Source organism: Bombus impatiens, unplaced genomic scaffold, assembly GCF_000188095.3.
Source record: "Bombus impatiens unplaced genomic scaffold, BIMP_2.2 scf_0317, whole genome shotgun sequence".
Classification (NCBI taxonomy): Eukaryota; Metazoa; Arthropoda; class Insecta; order Hymenoptera; family Apidae; genus Bombus; species Bombus impatiens.
Genome location: NT_176736.1, coordinates 2,051,752 through 2,072,376, shown reverse-complemented (window position 1 = coordinate 2,072,376; position 20,625 = coordinate 2,051,752). Strand labels below are relative to the sequence as shown.

At 39.0% G+C, this 20,625-nt stretch overlaps 4 protein-coding genes across 6 annotated transcripts in view; 2 read left to right on the top strand and 2 right to left on the bottom strand.

The window, feature by feature from the left end:
• The window catches only part of LOC100740140 (lysine-specific histone demethylase 1A), a 102,910-nt gene extending 99,448 nt beyond the window's left edge, over positions 1 to 3,462 (bottom strand). The window contains exons 1-10 of the mRNA XM_033320435.1: positions 3,213 to 3,462; positions 2,465 to 2,693; positions 2,241 to 2,392; positions 2,017 to 2,178; positions 1,828 to 1,944; positions 1,570 to 1,746; positions 1,219 to 1,479; positions 1,018 to 1,155; positions 862 to 935; positions 629 to 777 (exon numbers count right to left, since the gene is read on the bottom strand). Of these exons, the coding sequence (XP_033176326.1) occupies positions 629 to 777; positions 862 to 935; positions 1,018 to 1,155; positions 1,219 to 1,479; positions 1,570 to 1,746; positions 1,828 to 1,944; positions 2,017 to 2,178; positions 2,241 to 2,392; positions 2,465 to 2,693; positions 3,213 to 3,236 (1,483 nt within the window). The 5' untranslated portion in view covers positions 3,237 to 3,462. The remainder of the gene's footprint in view (positions 1 to 628; positions 778 to 861; positions 936 to 1,017; positions 1,156 to 1,218; positions 1,480 to 1,569; positions 1,747 to 1,827; positions 1,945 to 2,016; positions 2,179 to 2,240; positions 2,393 to 2,464; positions 2,694 to 3,212) is intronic.
• A 128-nt stretch (positions 3,463 to 3,590) lies between these two features.
• On the top strand, positions 3,591 to 4,812 carry LOC100740384 (ATP synthase subunit s, mitochondrial). Its single transcript, XM_012385009.3, has 5 exons — positions 3,591 to 3,890; positions 3,959 to 4,044; positions 4,110 to 4,312; positions 4,389 to 4,551; positions 4,625 to 4,812. Exons 1-5 carry the CDS (start codon positions 3,879 to 3,881, stop codon positions 4,728 to 4,730), a joined length of 570 nt encoding a protein of 189 aa, XP_012240432.1. The 5' UTR covers positions 3,591 to 3,878; the 3' UTR covers positions 4,731 to 4,812.
• Positions 4,813 to 5,039: 227 nt separating this feature from the next.
• On the top strand, positions 5,040 to 6,856 carry LOC105680697. Its single transcript, XM_012385008.3, has 3 exons — positions 5,040 to 5,394; positions 5,471 to 5,539; positions 5,648 to 6,856. The coding sequence occupies exons 1-3, from the start codon at positions 5,344 to 5,346 to the stop codon at positions 6,191 to 6,193; spliced, it is 666 nt and encodes a 221-aa protein (XP_012240431.1). The 5' UTR covers positions 5,040 to 5,343; the 3' UTR covers positions 6,194 to 6,856.
• The window catches only part of LOC100750001 (extracellular sulfatase SULF-1 homolog), a 79,039-nt gene continuing 65,128 nt past the window's right edge, over positions 6,715 to 20,625 (bottom strand). Inside the window, exons 5-17 of one of the 3 annotated variants that reach the window (XM_024367206.2) lie at positions 14,884 to 15,034; positions 14,576 to 14,751; positions 12,743 to 12,853; positions 12,260 to 12,552; positions 11,034 to 11,381; positions 10,458 to 10,644; positions 10,141 to 10,375; positions 9,900 to 10,079; positions 8,873 to 9,836; positions 8,386 to 8,796; positions 8,110 to 8,301; positions 7,946 to 8,033; positions 6,715 to 7,873 (exon numbers count right to left, since the gene is read on the bottom strand). In XM_024367206.2, the coding sequence (XP_024222974.1) occupies positions 7,780 to 7,873; positions 7,946 to 8,033; positions 8,110 to 8,301; positions 8,386 to 8,796; positions 8,873 to 9,836; positions 9,900 to 10,079; positions 10,141 to 10,375; positions 10,458 to 10,644; positions 11,034 to 11,381; positions 12,260 to 12,552; positions 12,743 to 12,853; positions 14,576 to 14,751; positions 14,884 to 15,034 (3,430 nt within the window). In that variant the 3' untranslated portion in view covers positions 6,715 to 7,779. Of the gene's footprint in view, positions 7,874 to 7,945; positions 8,034 to 8,109; positions 8,302 to 8,385; positions 8,797 to 8,872; positions 9,837 to 9,899; positions 10,080 to 10,140; positions 10,382 to 10,457; positions 10,645 to 11,033; positions 11,382 to 12,259; positions 12,553 to 12,742; positions 12,854 to 14,575; positions 14,752 to 14,883; positions 15,035 to 20,625 lie in introns of all 3 variants that reach the window. The other 2 variants (XM_012385006.3, XM_003489024.4) reach the window with 2 other exon arrangements.

Sequence of the window (20,625 nt, the reverse complement as noted above, 5' to 3'; positions counted from 1 at the left end):
ATAGTAAGGTAGACCGTTAACTTAGACTTCAGAGTTAGGAACAGAGAGAACACTCGAACAGTGTAAAATACGAAACCGCTTGATTATCTATAGTCATATTTCTCGCTGTTTTCGTTTTTGTTAACGCATTAGTAGACTCTAGCACAGCGAACACGCTATGATCATAGTATAATTTCACATAATGAGAACTCTGGTAACCGATCGGTTAAGGGATATAGCGTACTATCTACACGGAATCTCATGCTATCGACTTTCAATAAGGTTGATAAAGTCAACTGTACAGACACCGAGTACGAGAGACTATCCGATGCCTGTAAAGGAGATGCAGCCCGCGAATAATTCACCCGTTATCTATACCATCTACTGGCTGGTTAAGCAATTTCTCGAGAACGTCGATATAATGCCGTATACGCGTTACGCCGTGCGGGGTTACCCGACGAATCACGCACGCTCCATGAAATTAGAATGTTTTCGCGTGTTTAACGTATCGCAATGTACAACTATAATAATTACGCTCAATTTAGCTGGCGATTTAAGTAAACTCTAATCGCTCGCCCAGTGAAAGTCAGCAACAGATAATTTAATAAAGCAAAATGCTAGTTAATGTAACATTGTTAAAAAGACTTACCTGTTAGATGACTGCCGGTGAATTCGAAGTCGTCGTCTTGGTCCCAGTGTTTCAGGCTCAGATTCGATAGCGACGTTGCGTTGGCGAACTCTAAATTCGCAAAGTGCCAATCCAATATCTGACGGTCCTTCGAAGAAAGGTATACGTCACTGTGAACAAGAAACAAAAATTTCGCATACCAAGAAGTATTTAATTTGCAAAATATTGTGTAACAAATAACGAAGGAAACTTACCTAGGGGGAGAGGCTTCTAATTCTTGTAACTTCGCTTCAATTTCTTTCTGTTGTTCAGAAAGTTGATCCCACTCCTGATATAGCAAATCAAGTATATAATTCCTGTGCAGGAATGTATAAATAAAGATATTAAAAACCAAATAAAAAAGACCATACCTTGCATGCGTTATGAAGATCACGCAACTTAGAACGTAATACAAATTCTTGTGTTATATCACGTGTTTGTAATTTACTCTCAGTCATTTCTTTATACTGTTTATTCAATTCGACCAAACGATCCATGATCGCTATCATCTATAATACAAGAACTCTTAGTATTTCCTAAAAATTCAAAGCATAAATAATTCGAATACTTACCCTATGTTGATTAGTGATAAGTCGACCTTGAAGCGACAGTACGGAACGCAAATGAGCAACTTGACGCTGTTTGACACCTTGCTCTTGCAGACGTATCACCCACTCCAATGCCTGACCCAAGGAAACCGGTCGTGTATTACCACTTTGCCCTGATCCAGCACTACCCACGTAATTAAAATCTAATTGGTGTGAAAGATACGACGTAGCTTCCAGTAACCGGTTAAACTCTCTCTCTACCATTTCGTCTTTATCTTTCGGAACCTATCCGCGGAAAAAATATTAAAACTTCATAAATGATTGTTTTAAACATTTAATTATTACAACATTTAAATGTACTATATTTATATTAACCGTTTGACCATCGCTTTCGTACAAAGGACACTTTTGTCGTATTTTGTGAAGTTCCATATTGATTTGTTTACTAAGTGTTGTCACTGGATTTCCACCTAGCCCTGTAACTACCATAGCACCGAGATCGGCGATGTAGGAAGATTTACGAAATGTTGCAATTCGACCACCAACACGATCCTATAAAATCAAAAACTTATGTGAAAAACATATGTCTTACACATTTCTTAAGTACAAAATAAAATTTTAAATAACAATTACCCGTGCTTCGAGTACAATTACTTCTAAGCCAAATTGTTGCATTTGTTGAGCAGCAGCTAAACCAGCAATACCTGCTCCAATTACGATTACTTTACCTAATTTCTTCGTAGGTAATGGCTAAAATAAGAAGACAATAATTTGTTATAAATAGTATTCAAGTAGAAAATGTATTATAAAAACATATATCACCTTAAGCCGTTTAAATACTCCAAAGTTAATAAAACCATGTCTTTCTAAAAATGCGTGAATTCGACGCGCCAATACAGTGTCGCTATTATAAGGTGGTTCTATCGCTGGCAGAGCATTTTCAACTATCAATTGTTGCTTTGGATTCTCAAGCCATAGTTGCAACTGAAATAAAAACATTTATACATGAAAGTTCCGCAATTTTCTTTTTAACTTAAGTTTCTTACGAGTCTATTTCTAATGTGAAGGAAAACTTTTTGGGTCTGCGGTGGTCCACCAGAAACATCTGGGAAACAAGCAGCTTCTGTGGAAGTTAGTTTATCAAACGGAAGACGACTTTGAAATGCTGCCCCCTCCAAACCATTAAGTAATTCCTTTACTACAATTAAATAAAGAAATTAAAATTTAATCAATTACAGAAAAAATATATTTCATTAACAGATAGATTTACCATGAGGATCTTCATGATCGCTATCTTGATCATCTTCATCTTTTACTTCAATTTTTGGAGCAGAAGAGGTAGATACAGATTGTGATATACTTGTATCAGTATCTTTTTTTACTTCAGGCACAGCTTTCTTTTCTGGAGTAACAAGACCAGGTTTAGATTTCTCCGATGTATCTGAAGCATTTTCATCTTCCATTTGGTTATACTTCTCTTCCATTTCTCTGTACTCCACCTATACATAGATATGAATCTGATAAAATCACAAATAAAAGAAGCAATATTCAATGGTAAATCAATTCATAACCAAAACTTTATTAAGTATACAGAGATCTACTTTAACATATAGGTTAAAAGTTTCTACAGACGTTGATGAATTAAAAGTTGCATAAAAAACATTTATTTTAATTTACACACAATATACTCGCTTTTAATTAGAGAAAGATAAATTTACGATTATTGACAAAGTAAGATAAGTAACAAATAATGAGTCTAACCAAAACATAACCTAGTCTGGTTATTTACAGCACAGTATTATTCAAGGTACACGCGTGCGAATTATCCTCCACACAAGAATTTCTATCGTCTAGTACTATTTCATGAAGGAATATGGGAAAACCAACACTTGATTCATATTATAGTCAAACTTTGTAACAATCAGTGTACTAAATAACACATCATATAATAACCCTTATAAGAATATATTTAGTAATGGATAATATTAAATGTGGGATAGAAGATTAACAATACAAACCTTCGCTCTTTTCCTTCGACTCATATCGTTGCTATTTAGTAGCTTTTCTGCCAAACGTAATCACTCTCGTACGTAATCACACAGGTTTGTTTTGACTCTTCAAACCGGCGGCACATACAATTATAAGATCCAGAGACTACGAGTAACGTAGAATAGTATAACCCACTGAAATGCAATTTGTCGCTGACATCTGTATTAAACAATGTATACTGTATAGTGATTGGTACAAATTCTTTTAATAGCTGGGAATCATATATATGATTTGGAATTCTTTTCATTTGTTTATGATTCAATATTCCTCATAGTGATACTGTTTCTTTGTGCTCGAGAAACTACTGTGGTATTTCGAATAAAATTTTGTATTACCCACTGGGAAATTTGTTTTCGCCCTCTATCGGAATATCTTGATTTTATTACTTAAATGTTTGCACTTTACATAAATTCTTAACTTGTATTGTAAATAGTAATGCGCACTAAATTTCAAAATATTATCTGATTAGATGCCATAGTTCTTTGGTCTATTATAGGATTATGAGTATATACACGATCTTCTATGCGCAATTTGGTTCTTACATTGTGGTTAAGTAACTTGTGCTTTCGGTACCTTAAGATTTGAGTAATATTATAATTATTTAATGATATTATTGTTAAAACAATAGAAGAACAATGACAGTCTATGTAAGACTATAAAAAATTTACTTCATTTTGCCATTAATAGGATTATTGTCATATACCTTTTATTTCAGATATTAAGCAAATTAACATCTTTAATTCAAAATACAAGAAATCAAAGTAGGCCTTTCTTTTACTGGCTTACTGTTGCATTTAATAGGTATTACAATAAAGCATTATTGTTTGATTCATTGAACAAAATATATAAGAAACATTTTTTTAAAGAGTTGATGCTGATCGTATAAAGGAAATTGGTCCGGATCGTGCTTGTGCAGAATGGCTTTTAAAAAATGGGGCATCTGTCAGATGGAAAGATTTTTCTGAATCATTAACTGATTATAATGCATTACCATCTAGTGGAAACTATTACATTGAATCTATTGAAGCAAATGATGCTGGAATATGTGATGTAGGATTTCCATATCTTGGTTAGTATTGTAGTTAATTTAATGACATGAAATAGTTTCTATATGATGACAATTATTCATTGGGTTACCACATTAGGAGGATGCAAACACATAAAAAATATAAAATTGGAAAGCTGCAGATACGTTGATAATAGAGCTATACCCTATCTATCGCTTATTCAAGATTCTTTAACTAATTTAGAAATTATAAAATGTAAAAGCATTGATGATGATGGACTACGTGAATTAAAAGTATTGAAGTATGTAATATATATAAAAATGAATAAGATATATCTAACAAAATGTAATATTGCTTATATTTTGGTATTTCAGAAATCTAAAACAATTGAAAATTAAAGGATTATCAAGTATCACGGATAATACTGTTCAGAAAGAACTTACCAAAGCTTTGCCCAATTGCAAAATAGACTTTGAATAAATGACTTATGTTTGATTATTAGTTAAATTATTTTTGATAAATGTGTTAAGAATTGTGTGTAAATATAATAGTATAACATAATGAGTGAAATATGAATATAAATGCATACTGGTTCCTTTAAACAGAGATGAAACATAATCTATTGCAATTCATCATAAGAATTCGCTATTAGGAGTAACTATCTTTATAGGCTATATAAGCTATAATTATTGCTATGCTTTGAATAACAAGAAATATTTTAAGAAAATTATTACTTTTGCTTTTCTTACTGCTACTACTTACTAATTACTGCTTACTAATTATTACTGCTTTTCACTTCTTTTTGCGCGTTTATAACGAAATATTCAAATGAAAATTGTAAAATTTAGAACGCATAAATCGAATCAAATCTACCGGAAGTATTCACTCTATCGGAAGTACCGAAAATTGAACAACTTACAGGCACGGCTTAATTTCCCGCCAAAATGTGATACCGCCATAATGGTCATGCTGCATTTTCAAGCATCAAAGACATTCGAAGTTCGAAATAATTTGAAAAGTGTTATTGTTTGAAACATAATAGATTTAACCGTAGAAAGCGTTCTTTGCAATCGTATTTCTATAAATTATCATCATGTCACAGGAAATGAACATTTTACGCTGTTACTCGTGTAAAACATATCAAGTAACTGTCAAATGCGCAGTAATTTATTGTCAATTGGTATTATAACGTTCGATTTCTAATAATTTATGAATTATAGGTTCACATAGTCAAGAAAGCAAAGAAATGGCAATGCAAAATATGTAATTTTAAACAGACATTCAAACAGGTTAGTTAATTTCATTTATAACAGAAAAATTTTAATTTCGATGTTCATCATAATATATCACAAAATAAATATCATACGTGCAAGATAGCAGATAATTGCAATTTTTAGGCTTATTTTAAAGGCTCAGGTAGAGATTGTCGTGTTATGGTTCAAAAATTAAATCTTATGAAAACACATGAGATTCAGGAGAACATATCCTTTAGTGGATGTAACAGTACTAATGATAACTATATGAATTATCATTATGAGAAACCAAAGCCAAATATAAAAGTTGAAAGCAAGTGGGCAAAATATCTAGATACACCAGAAGAGACTAGATCTAATACTTTTGAAGCTGCAGGTAGTCAGAGTAGTAATTATAAGAAATCTGATGATATAGAACATCTTCATAATAATATGATGTACGAGTGCTTACAAAATGAGCACACAGATATAGGTAGTGATCTTTCTTATGAAAATGATACTAAACAAGATTTTATCTATAATAATGAGGAAGAATATGATAATTTTATACCAGAAGAAATAGATAATGCACCATGTAGCAATAATAATAGCGAAAGTACTAATTTGTATAGCAAAAATACCACTGAAATTGAAAGTGCAAAAAACATTTTTGATGACAATGAAGATTTCGATCTTACTATTGATTTTTAAGTTCTGCATATCTATTAATTAAGAATTATGTTTGAAGTCAGAAATGTTTTCTTCATGCATATTATTTTTCTATTGAAGTTCCTGTTAATTTATGTAAAAGACATTAGAAGATACAAAGAAATATGTTTATATTTTTTCAATTTCTTTTTATCTTTTTTTCTTTCTTTATTATCGAAAAATTTGTTCATTTTTTTACTTAAGTGAACGGAGTATCAATCGCAATTCGGACAGTATTTATTTATTTATTTCACATGATTTAAATACATTGCTTTAACTTCAAAATCTTGAAGATATTCTCAGGGCACTAACTGAGAATCTAGTACATAACACAGACATATACTTGTAAAAAAATAAAATGCTAATGGAAACAAGCATCTAGCTATTGTATAGTGACGTATAGATATGTAATATTTCAACTACAACAATAGAAATTGTAAAAGGACAAATATTGTCTAAGACTCTTATAATTGTTCAAGCAAACGTTTTAAGTAAGCACAGTTTACTTTTTGCTTGTATACCTATAGCAGCATATGCATCCATTAGCATTCAATTTTTTTTTCTTTTTTTTTTATAACAGAGATTGTTAGATGTAGCAATCACAAAAGTTTTCATACTGTTTCTAGAAAGACAGGAAATTACGCAGAATAAATGATGTTAAAAGTTGCTTTTTTAATTGATTTCATTGAAACTCGTACAGTCTTAGCATTGTGGCTTAAATTACCTTCCTTTTTCCTGTCTCTACTCAAACATCCTAGTAACGATTGGCTAGAACGATTGTTAGACACAAAAGTGACAATTTATTCTGCAACATGATTGCTTGAAGGCAATAGGAAAGAATTAAACGAATGGCAGTTTTGATAGAATAAACGTTTCATGAACGTACTGGCGTATAGAAATTTTCGTAAGGAAAGGTAAAAGGCTTTTGGCAGGACGATTTTTATATTGTGTTTTGTTCTTTCGTTGTGCGTTTCAGTTCGTAGTCACGTAGAATTCGAGTTTGAAGTAGCTCTTTAACGCGATAGACGAACCCTCATATCCTTCTCTCCTCTTAGACACTCTATTGTCTATAAAGCTACTGATATCGGTTATTCACCTCGTAAAGAAGTATCGTGTTGCTAGTTCTGGATAATCGAAGATTTTTTTAAATTTCTCTAAATCTCGTTAGGCAAATATAGTTTTATTCGAGATAATTCGCTTCTTGTATAAAGAGACTTAAAGGGACGTAGTAGTAAATAAATTATTATAAAAAATATCGGCTATTAAGTAAAAAAAGGATTGTTTAGATCGTTTTCGATTGTTAAATACGCGTGATTATAGTACACGCGATACGCGTCCGATCAGTCGCAATAATTTTGCCATAAGAAGTATAATGTTAAAAATATACACGGTGCACTCGTATCGAGCAACGCGAGTCTAATTAATAGAATCCGAACATTCTCAATTAAATATCACGTATCCTTTCTCAATTAAATATCACTAAATAAATTACGTTATTAAATGCATCGCGAAATTAATATACATCTAAGGCAATGCTGTCACGCATCCTTCGACGACTTGTCCAAAGAGAAATAAACGAACCATGATTATCAGTACTGATGTCTGTGTCGACGATAATTCACCGCGTCTTGATGATGCCTCCAACTACTTTGCCAGCTTCTGCTTCGTCTGTTCCAAACGCTCCTTAATAAAAAGTAATAATTCAGTATATCATACATAATATAAAGTCAAGTTTTCGATAAAAAAAACATTTACGTTTGCAACTTTTTTCGTCTCTTATTCGGCGGGCTACTGAGTTCACTTTCTCGAATAATTTGTAACGTTGATGGTATGAACATATCTTCTATAAAAAGAAATAGCAACAAATTAATAGATAAATTTCTAAAATTTCTATTTTATATATTATCAATCAAACATACCAAAGGAATTTGCGTATTTTCTCTTTGAAATGAATCTCTGATGTTGCTGCAGTTGTGGCAACGCTTCCCTCGCGCTTCCAACCGTACAATCCCTTGTTCCTTTGCAGCCCTTCAAATGTTCCAATTGATCGTGAAGATAGGAACGTTCTGAAGATGTTAAAGATGAAAGCCTGTTCCACTGTTCGAATGGATCTAAACGAAAAAGAAACAAGAGTTAATAATTGAAACCAATTTTCCTTAGAAAACTGAGTTTACACGTACAAATGCTGTACTCACCGATCCTCAGGTTATAATAAGTGACCAAGCCAGTAGTAAACTCGCAATAAAGGAAGTTGTGTGTCGCGTTAATGGTACGAATGCACGAATACGTATTATTATTAGCATTCATACAAAAACAGAATGGTCCCGCGCTCCATAACGGAGCTGTGCGCCAATGGTCGTTATCGTGTTCGAAGCAGTTCATCTTTTCCGTTAAACATTCCTTCTCGAGTTTGGCCTTTTTTCTCAATTTCCTTTCCTTCTTCTTCAAACGTTCTTCCTTCAACCTTCTTCTTTCCTCTCGAGCAATTTCTTTCTCATCTTTTTTCGAGTAAGAATCAGGCTCGCAGTAGCACTTATGACGAGCTTCTAGAGGACTGTTCAACATCGGTGGTAGTCGACGATTACTATTTGCTATATCTATTATATCTAGTATAAAAAGAATAAGTTCAATCAAATCTGTGTTCAAATACTTCCGTGAGTCACTGTATGCACAATTACTAACCTTGCCTGTTTCTTCTATCAGGAGATTCCAAAATAGTAACATCGATTCTAGAGGGTCCAAGATTGGTCGTTCTATTCTTCTGCACCTTTGGAAACCTTCTAGTCGAAGACGCCGTAACTGGTGTGGTCATGGGCGTCGTAGTCACAGTCGTAGACGGGAACGTTCTCGAACGAGCTTCGGTACTTGTCCTGGGAAACACCGGAGTCGTTCTTTGTGGCTCTGTCGATTCACCGAGAGTAGACCCTATCTCTGATCCTGTTGACAGCACCGTTTGGGCGTTTGTTCCTATCGTAGTTTCTTTGGTAAAGTCATTCGTGGTTCCTATACTGCTAGAAGTCTCTTTTCGAATCGTGGTTTCTTTCATCGTCGTGGTAGGAACGGTTGCATACTTGGTTTGATGATACTTCTGATGCCTCTGATTCGGTATCGTGCTTTGCGTAGTTACAGTCGTCTCCATTGTTTCACTGACATTCACTATTGGAGTCTCATCATGCACGCTGTTTGTGAATAGAGTATTATTCTTTCGATGATGGTGAAACTTCCTGCGCCTTTGTGGTTTATCATCCTCCACTTCCGTCCTATTACCGACCACTTCCTTCATCTTTTGACGACGAGGCGCCTTTTTTTGTTTGGAAGTCGTTGATAACGTGGTGGACGTTGGTTCAGTCGTGGTGGTCGTATCGATATCGGTACTTTCTGTGACTGTAACGTTAAATCTAGGCTTCTCCGTAGTATCTGTAAATGCAGTTCTGTCCTCCGCCACTTGGTTGTGCTTCACGATGGGACGAGTGGTTGATGCAGTAGGATTAAGCGTAGTAGTGTGATCGTGTTTCTTGTGATGGCGATTCACGTGGTTCTTCGAAGGGTGATGGTGCGATTTGTGTGCTTCGTCTGTGTTCTTTGACCCATCCTCTGGGTCTCGCATAACTTGAGGTCGCTTGGTCATCAAGTGACGACGAATATCCTGGAATGAATACCACGTCATGCATACTTTGTGCGAAATAAAACACGTATCTTCGATGCTCACCTTTAAAGTTTCCAACTGCAACCTCATTTCTCTGATCTGTTGTTCAATTTCTCGCCTCGAAATTCGCCATTCGTTGGGATCTTGGTACACGGTTTCTGAGCAGTTCACGCCTCCTTGTGGAAGAACCGAACATTTCGGTGGAAATGTTCTTTTTGATTCTGATTGCCGTGCTTGGGTCGCCTAAATATGAGAATGAAGATGATACGTTCGTCCGTAAATTTGTTATATTACAAGTATATACCTTTAAATCATCAAGTTCTTCTTCGATACTCTCCATGATCTTCGTCACATGTTCAACAGTGTCTTTCTTCGCGACACTCCTCCGTATCCTCCTGTGCCTCTTTACCACGTCTTCGATGTTCAGTCGTCCTTTGACTACTTTATCCAAACTAGGATCGAAGTCATTGATCGAGTATTCAGATTCATTTAAATTATCGAACTCGAGAGACTCGTCTTCCGACGTTCGGTTATCAAACCTGTCCCTAGGAGCACATTCATTACGATGAAACGTTCGTTTCTTATCCAACGAATCATCAACGACTTTCTAAACTTTCGTACCTGAAGATCAAGTTTACGTATTCCCTCTTAACATCGTTCGCGAGGCTGTTCAGTTCCTGGAAGAAGTCCTCGTCGTCCTCCTCGTCGATGGCTCGTCGGTCCCGGTCACCATCATTATAGTCATCATCGTTCCCGTCGATATCTCGGCTAACATCTTCGCTGTCCATATCTGACACGTCTCGTTTGCCTGAGAAAAATCGTGAACGATGATCTCCTTCCTTACTAAGAATTATTAATCTCTGCATCCTATCCCCTTATTGATCTTTTAATCAACCAAAATGATTTTTTATGGCACGGGACAAAAAACCAATTGATTTTTATTTTTATTGGAAAAGCATAAGAATGCCGGAAATACTTTTTAATTTCTCAATACTTAAACACGCATCTGCTCTACTAACATTAAGAAATTTTTAGAAAATTATGTGCATCAATTTCTTTCCTGAGTGATTCGCAAATCCCATATCGTCGTAAATGTGATATTTCATGATATTAAAACACTCAACATTATTAAAATATTTTTAATCTCGAAAACGTTACTAAATAAATTGAATGAAATGGCTAGGTCTCGTGAGGTACCTCGTCTAGCAAAATATCTGGCCACGTCCGTATACACATCTGTGGGTCTTCTGTCTCTGCCAAAGCCATATCGATGCCCATCGATGTAATCATTCGACTCCAATCTGGTATAAACGACTCCATTTGGCGTGAAACAGGCGCATTTCTTCGACATCCTTGGCGAAGGGGCGGCATATTTGCACTTGTGTCTCCTCCATCGGTGACCTTCCCTCTCGCAGCGCCACTTTTGACCTGGAATACAATTCGTCTGGACTTCCGGTCGCGAGCACTCGATGGCCAACCGTTCGTGCTTCGACGAGAAGGATGAGTGAACAGGATGAACCCTATTATCCAGGTGTGGATCAGAGTCTGAAAGGCGGAGATCATCATTTTACGGTTATTCGCCGCTATTTTCTTGCAATCGTGTTCCTTGAGAATATTCACTTCTCGGGGTCCGTCCTTCGTAGTTACAACTGGAAATCCCATTCCATAGCGAAGGAAAGCGACGAGAGGAGATTTTATGAAAGAACCGGGTGCGCGGACCAATAAAATGGGATTAAACTTTGATCATTGCGTAAATCCCGACTAGCGAAACTTCGACAAGACTTACGTCCGACCCCAGAGGGATTCGAGCCCCTTTTCAACGTGATTATCCAAACCGGTTGAATAAGAATTCGTTCGACTTAACCGCGAGTTTCAATTACGTCCAATTCCTGGACGTAGCCGAAGAAGAAGTTTCTTCGATGTTTTTTCCGTGTCGCAAGATACAGCGACTGTTGAAACTAATTAAAACTTTACGCTTCTAAGAAAATCTGAATCCGATACAAGCTTAAAGAATATCGATCTTAATCGCTTAAGTAATTGCTTCTGTCGATGACTTAATTAGGCCGATCACAGAGCGCGCAGAATACAAATAAGCAAGATAACAGTTTTTCTTCGACTTTGCGGATATTCTATCTTTGTCCGAATTTTTCGATTTAATCTAACCGAAACGACTACGCTTTGCTTAATTCCGTCGTCGGCTCTGTGTAAATCTCCGGCTTCGAGTAATTTATTCATTGAAAGATCGGATCATAATGCGAGATTGCAGCTCTCCAAAGCGGAGAGCAATTTTATTGCCGCGAAAAGGTCAGCGTGAAGTGTTACGCCTTCCTGCAGGGGAAACCGCGTCCCAAATAGGGAAAGGCTACATAAAGAGCAGGAATTACGATTTGATAATCCGCAATAAAACGAGGCAAATATCTTACTCGATTCGTCGATGATCGAGTCCTCGAAATCGTCATCCTCGGAAATGTCTTGATCACTGCCTGTATCATTCTCCAAGAATCGATGCTCCGACTCGTGTTCGGCGTCTGGATCGGCAACGTTGTCTTCTTCCTCTTCCGGCGTGGCGTTCGCGTGCTGTTTCGCCAACGTTTGGTTCTGCCTCCTGGCTTCCCGTGCTTTCGATTCTGCGATCGATTCCGGAGTTTCACGACGTCCGGAAGATTCGATCAGAAACGTATCCGGCCACTTAAACTTCGATCTTCTTCCATGTTTACTGCAACATGCGATTCTTCTTGAAAAATCAAGTTTTTACGATCCTAAGATCTCGATTCTCTTGCTTGGCAATTTTGTCTCATTTTATCTTTCTTCGTCTTATTCAACCCACGAGTAGGTAATTGTCTTTCAACATGGAATTTAGTTCACGATATATATGTGTATGGCGAAAAAATTGGTGATGTACTCACTTCTGAAAGAGTTTCTTAAAAGAACGACCGTCCATCTGCGGGGGCGTCTCGACGCCGGCTATGTCCAGGAACGTCGGCGCCAAATCGATGTTCAAAACTATGTCGTCTACTCTGCAACGTCATATAGATGCTTTATAGTAATCCAATATTGCAGCTCAACCCTTGGGGTAAATACCGGTTCGGTAAAGTCGCTGCGAATATTCTGATATTTCGTCCTTCGAATCCCATTCCTTTCATCTCGTTTTATCGCGTTATAGATCTTTGATTTTTCGGTACTGTACAATTTCGAACGTTTGTAGGGCTTAGGGAAACATCTAGCAAAGTTTATAATAGCAGTTCACCTTCTTACTCCTACTATTGTATTTTAAATCTTAAATTTTTAATCTAAATGTATTTCCATTCCAACAAGATTATTCAGAAATTGTCGTAGATTACTAGATACCAGTGGAGGTCAGTCGTAATGATGCACGAGCAAGCAGTTGATAAAAACTGCAACAATAGCCCCGAGAAGCGCGATCTATCAGTCATAATATTTGCTCTATCGAGCTAAACAATTTCACCCCTGACATTTGAGTATCGCAAGGACGAAGCCAATATCAACCCTATGGCGGCGTAATAAAGTGACGAAGAATTTCGAACAAAGAATATAAAAAATAATTATTTACACTTGTGGCATTAAATACAAAGATATGTACGTGTTTTTAACTTTTGTAGCCAACGTTTGCAGTTAAGATGACAAATTATAATAATTATATTTGACGATTTGCCCGAGTTTCTCGCGTGTTGCAACGTGAAAGGATTGAACGTTTTCATCGCTTCGCGAAAACTTTCATTCGAAAGAAAACAATATTCCTTTCCGCAACACATCGCGTTTTTCAAACGAACCGTGGTATTGCTCCGCCTCGTGGCAGAAACCAGGCGCCGTTTATTAAATCTAGAAGGGATTGCACGCGGAAGCAAACTTGCCCCACGCCGCGCCGTGGTATTAACCTAACGACGATGTTTATAACAGACACGGTTCTGCTTCAATTTATACGCGAATGGCCGAGGGTTCGCGTTCACACGGTAGTCTGGCAACTCGAAAACAGTGAGCTGTCTCGTCTGTTAGCTGACTGTCTTTTACTCCCCGTGCCGAGTTTGCCCCGATAATTTATCGTTTCCGAAGTTGCTGCGCGCAGCCGTAATTCCAGAAGACGATCAGACAACGATCACTTATACGCGTACTAATACGCTCTATTTATCGCGAGCGTAATCTCGTCATGACGCGTGGATTTAAGGGCACGAACGCGATCGTACGTTCGACGCGTAAATGCACCGTTTTGCCAGGAATATAGCAACACGAATGCAACATACGGCAATGGCCAGGCACGTCGACCGAAATTATCGCGTGTGCTTTTGTGCTTTAGCCCATTCGCACATCAATTTACGGAGCAACGCTACCATCCTGACGGTAACTACCGATTCACCACGTGCAACATTGTTGCAAGACAATGACCGATTATGGAAGACAGATACCCAGTAGCGCAAGATAGAATGGAATGGCGAAAGTAAAGTTCAGAATGCCTAAACGATTGTACGGCCGGTTACAACTGTAAATCTTTCTCTACTGGCGAATCAATTTATCCAAATACAGCCACTAGTCTTCATCTAACTTGCGTGATTTACAACTTCACGCCTCCTCTTCGCGCGCTCAACCGACTCATGATGACTCGTTTATTTGTCCTACTTATAACTACCTACGAAGATACACTTCCCGGCACGACGAGTCCGAGAAGTGGACACGCAGCTCGGCCTACGTGGAATCAAAATAATCGTACAACGTGCGATGCTTACATGGTGCCAGGTTCGATTCCAGGTCCTCTGATTAAGAACGGTACCCTGACGTCGAACTCGAACGGGAAGCTCTTTCCTTTGATCAGGCCAAACTGTCCCAAATGGTAACCGTGGTCGGACGTGTAGATGATGTACGTGTTGTCCAGCTCCCCCAGGTCTTTCAGTTCTTGGTAAATCTGTTAACAAGCGGACGCACAAAAATAAACGAGCGTTCCGGCGAAACGAGTGGTTCTCCTGACGCGACCGTGGCAAGAGCTTCAATTAATACGTGTCTGCAGAAACGTTTCTAAACGAATGAATCACCGTACCCTGTCCACCGCATCATCCACGCTCTGCAACGTTTGTAGCCTTTTGGTCATCAGAAGATCCGTAAACTGTTTGTGAATCGGCTGCATTTTCTGCGTCACCTGCAGGATCCATTGCTTGTCAGGATTCGGCGCGTAATCGTAAGCCGGCGTGCTGAAACGAAAAAGATCATATCGGGTATAGTGAAACAGGACTCGTCAAAGGACTTTCGCCGCTTAAGCTACTCGTTTGGTTTCGATCAGAGCTCTCGACGAATACCCTGGTTAGCCGATTAAGTGGCTCGAGGCTTCTGTAACTAGGATTCGAGCACGTTAGCATGCAGAATCCGAACTGGCCAGGGGAAATTGAATTAATCTCGAGTATCGAACGAGAGTTCGATGCAACGAGTAGGTGAAACGCGATGGACCCTCGAGACGCCGTATCCCCTCCTCCTTTCTCTTCCTCTTTCCATCTAGCTCTCCACCAATTACGCGAGACACAAAATTATGGGTAATTGGCCCTTCACCTTCCTCCACGTCCTTCAGAAATGCTCGGCTCGAACGTGCTGGATCTCTTTGTCTTACCCGATGGACCATCGTACGAGACGCGAGAACAGGTTTACAGGCCAGTTGTTCGGAATTTCATAGAGAGCTATGATAGCCCAGAAGGGTAGCAAGAGTATTCGACGCGTTGTAACTTTTCTATCTAGCTGCACGTACTTATTATAGATTGTTAAACGCCCATTCTCGAGATATTAAAAGGCAGAACGTTTAATCGAATTCCACGACTACTCTCCCTAATTCCAAATTAATTCCCGTGAAATGAAATTGAGACCTTGTCCGGGGAAGAGAGACGGCGATGCGTGTCGACGGTGCATGAAAACGAGCGTTTCGCGTGCGCAATAGCTGTCCGCTACCTATGACGCGGATCCCGTGGAATCTCGTTTCGCTTCAAGCGAGACCGTGCTGGATTTTCGCGAAAAACGAGCGAGAGGAACACCACCTAACGCGATAGCAATGCACCCTCTGTTCTCGTTCAATCAACGTTCCAACGAGAATCCAACGACTGCAGCGATAAATCCGAATAGAAACGCCCCCTTTTCAACGAAATCTAAGAAAATGAACGGCAAACCGGAGGAGATTTCTCCAAACAACGAATCTACGATTTCTGAAGGGAAAGAGTGCACTCGAAGCTCGAAGCGAGGTAGATGAATCTAAGATTGGGTGGAGTTTGAAGAAAGAAGAACGTGGTTTGCGTTAATTTCCTCGGATTGCCTTTTCGTTTGCACAAACGTTGCTGCGGTGCAGAGAAGTAAAAGGAAGGCCGAGTCTTTATGCAAATTTAAAATAAAGCTCGCAATCTGACGGTGGCTCCCGAACGAAGAATATCGTCGTCCGTCCTGGTACAGAACATTCCCCTCCCTTCCAATCCCCTCTACAGTCTACCGTCCATGTATATTTCGTCTGGGCTCCTTAATTGCAGCCTATTCTGCGTGCACCGGCTCGCCACGGCCACTTAACTTCCCCGCGAGACACTCGACGATTATATTTGCACCCAGACACGTGCCCCCGCACCACCTTCCCGCTCTCGTCTCACTCGCGCACACGGTATCCCTGAAATCCGCGCGCGTGTTTTGTCTCTATGCGTGCATCCCTCACGCGCGCACCACTTGAAAAGCGAACCGTCGCTGCACGCGCTGGAACGCTAATCGACTGCCTTCCCTGGGTAATTATAGAGCGTCTAACCGAGGACAATCGATTTCTTCGCGCGATCTCGGCACCGCGCGGTTCCTTCTCGCGTGCTTTTACTCCCAGTCGGTTAGCCGATTTGGTGGTGCTGCAACTGGTGTCGCGTGGAACGGTTGTTAAATTCTTGAATTTTTGAAATTTCCAATCTTTGAATTTTTAAAATCTTGAATTCCCGAGATCTGGTACTTTCGAATTCTCGAGATTTCGAATTTTCAAATTTGCGATTTCTTGAATTTTTGAATTACATTCTCCAGCGCCTTTGATGGAACAATTTAAATATACATTCGTTTCGTGCTTGCGCCGACCTGGTTCTCCATGCACTTGATCAACGCTTCGTTAGGTTCGAAGTTGCAACGTCCACGCTTGAGAAAGCTGGGTTTCTTTGAAGAGGAGCGAATAATGGGGAAAGTTGATATCGTACAGACGCCAAATAGTATCCGATGTTTCGCGGATCATCACTTTCACTGTCTGAACCGTTGAATAGGCGCAACGTCTCGTTGTTTGCATATGCCACAATGGAGTTTAAGTCGCGCCGTTCCGTTACTAAACGTGCTCGATTCATTGCGCGTTTCACTTCCAGAATCAATATCGATACTTCTTTTCATCGTTCTTCCAGACACATAACTCTACAGGAATACTAAGTAGACTTTTTATTCATCTTTTATTGTTCGGCATTCCAATCACGGAATTATAAACGTTCAATATTTCAGATATTACCAAGGCTTGTGCTAACAATTTACGAGGGCTTAAATATATACCGCTTTAATACTTCATAAAGTATTTCTCCTCTTATAATGGACGATATCGAGGGGCAAGGTTACAAAGACATTCGCGTTCAAAGTGGACGTTGGCAAGGATATCGGGCGTATCGAAGGTAATCGATATTTGAGGCACTCGAAATGGCTGTCAAGCAACTTGGAGTGTCGTAAGGAGTAGCAAAAGGAGGCCACGTACACGGAAGAAAAATAAGTGTTCGTTGGTAATAGTCTCCATTGAAGAGCTCGCTTTCTCTTTTATTCTTTTCGACCGGTGACTGGTGGAAAGAACTCTGGACGAGTAACGAAGCACGCGCCCGATCACAAGGGATCGATTGTCGAGACGTTGCGAATGCACACGTCTCGAATTGACTCGTACAAATAACCGAGCTGTGCTCGTTCGACCAGCAAACGTTTCGATCGACATATTTCACGTTGGTGCACTATTAACGATCTAAGACGCCATCGAATCGAACCTATCTATCTCTGTCCGTTCAATTCTTCGGTTTTCTTGTTTATTTCTCGAGCAAAGAAACTCGACGCAGTCAAGCAACCTCTTCTTTCGTGTCTCTCCGCTTGCGATCAAGCCGATACGCGTACGCTGTGTCGCCACATATTTACCCACGCCTCGTTGATCAATTCCAACGCCATTGGGTCTCGTGGTCGCGCGATCTACGCAAATCTGAAAGTCGGTGGAAATCGTGACCGCGATGCGCCAACAGTCGATCGATCGTGACCGCGATTTTTCAGAGAAAAAGGATGACGACTAAATGGAGAAAAAATGTACAGTAGTTCTATACTAACGAACTGAAATTTGTCTTGTTAATTGATCATCGCTGTTTCCACCAGTTACCGACTTGTGGATTGAATTGTTGAACTCCTTTCCAAATGAAACTTCAACTGCACATATCCAAGTTCGTATATTTAATTATCATGATTGATAATTGACTAAATGGCAAAATTTAATGATATTAGTTCTTCGAATTCAAACATTTCATATACATCAACCTAATAATTATGCGAAATAAATTTTCCAGATTTGTATGTCTCCCCAGATAAATCTTTAACCCATGACTAGTTAATATCGCACTACCCTAATCAGAAAAATGTACGCTGCGAAACGAATTCGAATCCGATTTTACGGCGATTAATTTCTCCTCCCTAAAAACAGGCGGAGATCTGTATTCCCTAACGGTAATGGTGGCATAAATTCCTTCCGCTAATTACTCGGACGATAAATTTCGATTATCTGATCAGTGGTGATATTAACAGGGCTGGGCGCGTTTCGCTGGAATTAAAACGGACCCTGCGGCGAACCACGTCGCTGCCCCGCGACACGGCCGCACTTAATACAAGCTAAATCTCTGATAAACTCCGTTCCCGCGCCCACGGATTAGTTACGGTGAAAGGGCGCTGTCAAAATATAAACGTGTCTCGTAAACGCGCGATAACGCTGCTTTACCCGTGTCCGCGCGTCTACCACTGTCCCTAAAATGGCACGGGGCCATTAACACGAATGCTGCGACCAGATTACAGTAGATCGGTCGTATTAATTGACGGTGAACGTCATGGAGCACGTGGAAACGAAGACGAAACCACCAGTTGATCTGTTCGCGTGTCCCCTTCGAATCGATGAAGCTCGTCGCTGTATTCAAGATCGTAGAAATTGTCGAATGTAGGATTACTTGAGCCCTAGCTTCAACATCTTAAAATTGAATCTCCAACTTTGCATAGAACAATTAAATTTGTATATTAAGACATATCATTAACCTGTAATGTAGCAACGAAAGAACGAGAAAATATCGTATTTAGATCAAAGTAAATTGGTTAACTTAACCGAAATATCCAGTCCTTTTTTTTGGTCCTCGATTGGTCTCCGATCGGTCATCGACGTGACTCAGTCGAGTGTCAGACTAGTTAAGCCTCTTTCTACTGAAATCTCGAAATTAACGTGTCTTTCCTTTTCATAGAACGTTTCAACGTCGACTAAGGTGATTTGCTCTTGTTAGCTCTGGATTTAGATTACATTAGTTAGGCTAGGCCCCTCGAAAAGTGCACACGTCACGCGGCGTGTTTCGTTTATCTTGACCTCGTTGGCACGAGGAGAACTTTGGAAGATTGATTCGCTCCGAATGTATAGATGTTCTGATTAAAGCAGTTCTCTCCCTTGGGTCATTGACGTTGTCTTTGTTAATGGACTAAGTTGTTCTTATAGTATTTATTCAAAGTAAGCGTTTAAGTACGACGATAAAAACACTCGATATGTTTTTTTAGTTTCTAAATCTCAATGGCACTCTAGTAGCGTTCATTAAGTTTCAATTTCTCGACTCTCTTCCTTAATTTAATCAAATCCTCGAGAGATCCTGCTAAGATTTCCTTTCGATTCTGTTTGATGGTGTGCGATAAGAGACGCTCGTTTTCTCGTCAAGTAAATTACGTTTCACCTTTTTCCCTAGTTTCCGATGAAAAGTTGCACTGCTCTCGATTTCAATCGAGTCTCGATCGATACGGTCTCCTGGTGTCGCAGTAAGACGACCGCTTATCAGATATTGCATAAAACAGATAAGAATGCCGTGGAGTTCGTAAAAGTAAATTGCGGCCGATCAGTTCGCGAAACGCACCACGACTCTCCCATTCCACCTGCCACGATCGAGTCACGAGTCGTTCGTATCAGCTCCGCGATCAGTATTGTTAACGCGTCGCTACTCTTAAGAAAAATTCCGATTATTCGACGTAAGAAAAAGTAATTGAAGACGTAAATAAGCCAGTACAACATGTAGATCAGATGTAGTACAGATGCAGAAACAAATCGAGAACGTTGTAAATAATAATAAATCTACATGTTATAGGACACATATTAGTTACTACATGCGATAGTGAGAGAGAAACTGATTTGTATCCGTATATTTTATCAACAACTATTCAAATCCCATAAAATACGCTGTTGTAAAAAACTTATACAAGTTATGAGTCATTTTGAATTCGTAACGATTAAAAAGAGATTCAATAAAAAAGATTACAATCACGTTGTATTAATATTCGGAGTATAATAACTAATGGACAGAAAGAAGCGTCGATCTACCATGTGCCATAAAATCGAAGTAAAAAATGGCAAGATTAAATGATACAATTTGATCCATGAATCATCGCTTTGGATCGCTCGAGGCATAGAAAAGAAAGAAATTCGATCGGGATATTACCGGAGTCGTAAAGCCGATTTCGTGCTGCTTGTCGCTCGAATCGTTCTCGATCGAGCGGCGGG